At 38.6% G+C, this 6382-nt stretch overlaps 1 protein-coding gene across 1 annotated transcript; it reads right to left on the minus strand.

Annotated features, from left to right (window-relative positions):
- Positions 1-1367: 1367 nt before the first annotated feature.
- Positions 1368-5991, minus strand: LOC123980012 (calsyntenin-1-like). The gene is made up of 3 exons (XM_046064137.1): positions 5988-5991; positions 5662-5846; positions 1368-5449 (listed from the first exon to the last, which is right to left on the minus strand). Exons 2-3 carry the CDS (start codon positions 5812-5814, stop codon positions 5231-5233), a joined length of 372 nt encoding a protein of 123 aa, XP_045920093.1. The 5' UTR covers positions 5815-5846; positions 5988-5991; the 3' UTR covers positions 1368-5230.
- Positions 5992-6382: the final 391 nt, after the last annotated feature.

Here is a 6382-nt window from a genome sequence, read left to right on the forward strand (position 1 = left end):
AGACTGAGAGACCATTTAAAGGCCTTTGCAGGTGTTTTGAGTTAATTAGCTGATTAGAGTGTGGCACCAGGTGTCTTCAATATTGAACCTTTTCACAATATTCTAATTTTCTGAGATACTGATTTTGGGGTTTTCATTAGTTGTCAGTTATAATCATCAAAATTAAAAGGAATGAACACTTGAAATACATCAGTCTGTGTGGAATGAATGTATACATTATACACATTTCATTTCTTGAATGGAATTACTGAAATAAATCAACTTTTTGATGATATTCTAATTATATGACCAGCACCTGTAATCTGTCGTAAATATTCCATTAAAGCTTATTGTTCTGAAAATAAAATGTAAAAAAACAGCTTCCTGGAGTTCCGATCCATCACATGTGGAATAGGTGCCATAGCCCAAATGGACAGTACAAACATAGCAGTTTACCGGCCCCAAATAGGAAGCACAGACACCAAACTCCAGTTTCTATTCTCTCTCACACAGAAAAAGACGCAACCAAAACACATCTTATAATATTTTTTTTACTTACCTCGGCCTGCAGCTTTGCCTGTGCTCCTATCATACCTTAAAATATATTGAAGACATTGAGAACACTCAACAAAGCAAACTCCTGCTGTGGCTCCGTGGATTTATCTTATAAATAATAACAGTAATACTAACAATAACCACCCCCAGCCTGACAGTGTGTGCATGGTTTTTATACAGAATAGAACCATGACTAGTCATATAACCAAACATGATTGGAAAAACAACACTGTGGGACCTCGGTATCAGAAGGCAGAGAAAGAATAAGCACACTATTAATAATATTTTGTACAACTTTCTCATGTTTGAGAAAGTTGAGTCTTTTATAAAAGAAGAAGAAGTAATCTAATGGGGATCAGTGCCGCACCTTCCCCTGAAGAGGATGAGTAGTTTCGAGAGTGGTTGCAAGATTGAATTCAATTAAATGAATGTCTTTAGAGAAATTTTGAAAAAATTGCCTGTGGCTTTGCATTAGATTAAATATTGTTAAAGAGACTGCTTAAAAACAGAATATCTGTATTGATGTTGGAGTCTTCTTTCCAAATGACTCTCTACATTTTAAAGTTTAAAGAATTTTTGCCTTAATATTCTCTCTAAATGAATTTTACACTGCGCTTATGAGTGTTTTTCCACACTCACTGCAGTTTTTTCCACTTAACACTAACAAGATTATAAAATGTTATAATCAGACAATGGACTAAAGATTAAATATGAGTCACATGAATAATGCAATACTGGCTGAAAGAAATCTCTAGCTTGCGAAAAGCTCAAAAAACAGCAGAAACACACACACAATCAGCCCCCATCACACAAATACGAGACCCACAGCTAGATTCCAAAACAAGTTTTTATTGGCCAATTTACAGAAAGTGCTGTAGTGACCATTCCAAAGGAAAACAGACCAAAGAGTCCAGAGAAGAAAAAAAAAACTAAGAAAAATAAAATTACTTTTACACATTTTACAAGGTTTCCATGTTAACTTCACTGTCCTCCTCTTCTAAAACAAACGTTAGGACAACATTAGGGCTCGGGCCAATGCAAAATCCACCAAAGGTTCCAGGGGGGTAAAGGGGGGGGATGCAAGGAGGGAGGTGACATCACAAGACTAGGTGTCACAGAGGATGAGGAAAACTCTTAAACAACATATGAGATCTTTACATGAACATAGAGATACAGTATACACATACAGTAGGTTCTCCCAGTTACACCCACAGGACAGCTGTCAAAGGCTCATTAGCTTAGAGGAGGAAACTTCCCAGTGTTTGTGACTTATACCTAACCTTGATTTTATCTGTGGCAGACACCACTACACCTGTCACATGTAACTAAACTTTCTGTTATTAATGGATTTTTCACTTTCCAACATTACAGACAGACTGGATTTTGGATGGCTACAGCCAGAGATTAATGCCCTTTCACTTCAAGGTGAAGAAACCTTGGACTGGGTTTTCTGATTACGTCAGATGTGACACTGCCAAATGCATTCACCTCTCTTTTTCCTTTTATCCTAAAGTTGCACCAGGCAACTTCACAATTCGGTGGCCCCAAGTGCTGCAAACGAGGCGCGATTTATGTAGTGTGACATCACCCCTAGACCTAGTTCTTTCTCTAATTTCACTGCATTTCATCCAGGGGCAAATTGTCCTTCCTCCACATGGGACAACTAATTTTGTGTCAGTGATATTTGGCAGCATTAGCTGGCTACTCGCAGTACAGACTATTGACAAAATAATGAAAATGACAAAAAATTTACTTTTAGGGAATTAGAGACATAAAAAGTAACGGTGAGCAGATTTGACATTTACATACATTGGCCGGGCTGCTGTCATCTGCCAACTTTAGCTCATCACAAATATAATGATACATGTCAAATGAATGACAAAATAAGATCTTGATTGCCATTGAACTCGGATAATGAATTTACGTATGGCTTCTTTCGATTTAGTTAAACGACATGATAATAATAACTTAAGGCAAATAAATTAAACAAGTAAATAACTAATTCATTAAATAAATAAATAAGCAGTGCCCTAAACACAGCAGTAATAACAGCTTACAATTATTACAACTGTTGGCTGATTAGTAACAAGAACAAGTAAAGATGTGTTTGGGTAGTGTTAAACCTACAGTAATTTGTTTGGCCGCTTGAGAGCAGCCTAAACATCTGAAAACACAGCGCTGGCCTCATTCATTCAGCTCTTTAGCTGCTAAATTATCCTCTATGTTCACCAGCTAGCCGCTAACTTTGTCAGTCTGCCATTTGGTGCTGCACAGGTGGTGTACTGCAGGTTTATCAGGACTTATTCACTAAAAACAGCTGCCTGCTGTTGCTAGAAATGAGTCTGATGAGAGAGATGGGACACTAAAGTTGCGATGGGCTGAATGGCATTAAAATGCTCTGTTGAGGTGCAGAGATGGCTGCTAACTACGAGTGACACCTTTCGTTTTACACGTAATCATTTGATCCCTCGTTGATATAAAAATATTGACTATTACAGCTTTAATGTTCATAATTCAGGATTGAATTATGTTCATTATACTTCTATATAATTTACTATAGCTCTTATTTAAATAAATTTTATTTTATTTTTCTTACCTCATCTCTAATATTTCTTTGTGATATTTGTTGTTGTTTATAGTCGGTACTTCTGCAGAAGTTTACTTTTCAACTGTAAAATTTGGGTCACAATTCTTTAACAAATAAATGTAAAGGATCTTTATCAAAAACAATGTTACATTCATGCTACGTTTTTATGTAAAAAAACAAAACTAACATTTAACAAATATGTATATAATCATCACATTTTCAAGACAAATAATGATACTGGTCTCAAAAGTCCAGTATTGGTCAGTCAGGGCTCTAATATTGACATTAGATATTTGCATCTATTGACTTTCCTACTTAATTCCAATGTGAAGGGCCAGTTCCATTACACTGTTCCTTGTAGAAAGTTGCTATTTCTCACTTGTCAACATCTCTGCAATGCAGCATTAATGATTAGTAGGAGCAGATAGTGGAATTAAATGCATAATATGCAACATTTCCACATTAAAATGTCTCAAAAGTACTAGACCTGTGTTATATCTTTTTTTGAATTGTGTACATTATTCCACAACAAACCCAATGTTCAAACCCAGAGAAAACCTTAATTGTATGCTAGCTAACGTTGTGTGTTTGTGTTTTATTCAGCCACCTCGCAATGGCCTCATATCCCCTTTAACCCGTCTAGCTGCTATAACCTCCCGGGGGAAACATGGGATACATTAGAGAGTGAGCAAGGAAGTCAGCAAACGTGACTAAACATAATATGGATTAAACTTTCATGCATTACCTCGTCTGTGAAAGTGATCATGTCAGTCATGTCAGATAGATTTTCATCGGCAAAGGTGGTTGTTTAGCAGTGAAGACAACAACTCCCATGATCCCACGCTACTCCATGACATCATCAAACTACCTCTTTTGTATTGTTTTGATGTGAGAGACCGCTAGCGGCAGAAATGACTTACTGCGCATTAAATAGTGCTTTCACTGAGTTTGTTGTTTAGGACCTCACTGCTGTGACCACGCCTGAGACTAACATTTCATTTGGGCCAGTGTTGTGGTATGTACACAAGCAGAGAGGGGACTCTCTGACTGATACCTCTTTACATGAACATCTCGCCTGCAGCTTTAACGGGCCCAGTCGCTATGAAGGCAGTGGCACATCCATCCAAACAAACCCAACTCGCAGTCAGCTGGAATGATCTGAACACTGAGCTAGAAACACACACAGAGGACTGATGGGGTGAGTTCAGTAAGGACTCCTGCAGGCTAAGGGTTTAGGGTGTGTACATACATATGAAGAGGTGGCTTGTGTGTTGTGTCCAGGTGCAGAGGAGGGTTTCTGGGAGGAGAAAGTGGTGTTAGGGAGTGGGGTAGGAGGGGGTCACCGACTATACTCAGTATTTACAAGAAAGGAGCGTATAAAAATGTACAAGGAGACTCCTCTGTCTTTCCTAAAAACCCAGAACACCTCAGCTAGATCAACATGACTACATACAGATCTTTTTTGTTTTGTTTTTGAAAATATGCTATTTCTGTAAAATCACCTGGCTTTGCCACTTAGGCTAGAATAAAGACTGATAAATAACATGAAGGATACAAACCAAAGAATAGTCAGATTCTTTACTTTTGCAACTCAGTTTTGTTGAATAAAGACTGTTTTGCATTTTCATGGGACATCAGAAATCTCACTGTGGGAGATAGATGGTGCATGGGTTTAACCGACAAAATGGGATTCGAACAACTTCATTTCACTAAAGACCATATTGGTGGTGTAGACTGTAAAGAGATCATTCGAGGAAAAGCAGCTCTCAGGGGATGACCGAAATTTGGCGAGCTGTCTCTTTTAAGAAGGATGAATGTCATTTGATTGACGAGCAGTTTTAGTGTCATTTTTCTTATCAGCTGTATAAAACGGGAGGTTTTCTGACAAGGCTAAGGTTAAATCATTGCACGGTGTGTTTGTGTGTGTACTTCAGTGTAGTCTTCCAGTAGGGGGAGATATTACCTCATTTTTTGAGCATCAACATCACATGAAGTCTTTTTGTTTCCACCATCAGAATTGAGGTTTCAGTATGGACATGTTGCAGAGTGTGTGTGCGCGTGTGTGTGTGAGTGCTTGTGTGTGTGTGTGTGTGTTTGTGACTGTGCGTTTCAATAAGATATTGTTGTTTTGTCCCAGTTGTGGGACTTCTTGTTCTGGCACTGCATCCTGGGTAGCTGGACGTCCACTTCCTCCTCGCTGTCGTCTGACTCAGCGCTGGTGATGTCATCCTCCTCCTCTTCGTCGTCTTCCTCCTCCTCCTCTTCTTCTTCTTCTTCCTCCTCCTCCTCGCTGGCTTCCTCCTCTGCAGCCTGGGGCTCCTCCAAGTTCTGTGGTGAGAAATATTTAGTGAGTTTGAGAAACTAAATGATCAGAAGTTTTAAAGGCAAGAAATCATAATAATTTCTCCTTAAATTCCTAATGTGAAAGCAGAGCATGTCCGTGTCTCTTCTTCTCTAGTACATATTCCAGTCGCTAATAACTAGTCCATTTTATCCCTGACAGAATCCTTCCACCCTCCTCTAATCCCGCACCCCCCTACCTCCATTGGGTTGACCGTGATCGTCAGAGCCGAGTCATCCCAGGTCACATCCGCCTCTTTAGCTGTCTCTGCCATCTTGACCTCCTGCTGGTGGGTCAGGTGGATGCGATAGATGCCCAGCACCACAACCACCACCAGAGCAGCGATACACATCACGATAACCACGGTGGCAGCGCTTGGCACGCCTTGAGGACAAGACGGGAGAGGTGAGAAAAATGGGATAGACCGTTATTTGGAAAAAGAAGCAGGAAAAAGCAATGCAGTCATGTTATAGATGCCTCAGGGCAGGGACGTGCACAGGAATTTTGAAGGGCAGTTGCTCTGACCTGAAAAAAGCCCCCCCCCCCAAAAAAAACAAACAAAAAAACATGGGCTATATGAAGGACTGAGAAAAAAACATTTTTTTATTAAAAAATATACAAAAAGTAAAAACACTTAAATACAGCACTCAATAACCTAAACTACTATTAATAACAAAACAGAAAAACATGACTCGAGTCATGAAAAAAGAGTTCCTTATATTATTGTTTATTGTTTTTTTTAATCATTATTATTTTTTATTTTTTTTCCTTTTTTTTTTTTATTTGAAAATAAATAATCTAGATTGAATTGACAGATGGGGAAAACTCGCTTCTAATAAAATATTAAATAAAAAAACGCTTAGATTTCGGAAAAAAATACAATCCTTTTTTAACCTTTTGGCTTCCCGTACATTCAGTTG

This window comes from Micropterus dolomieu, linkage group LG12 (genome assembly GCF_021292245.1).
Source record: "Micropterus dolomieu isolate WLL.071019.BEF.003 ecotype Adirondacks linkage group LG12, ASM2129224v1, whole genome shotgun sequence".
Classification (NCBI taxonomy): Eukaryota; Metazoa; Chordata; class Actinopteri; order Centrarchiformes; family Centrarchidae; genus Micropterus; species Micropterus dolomieu.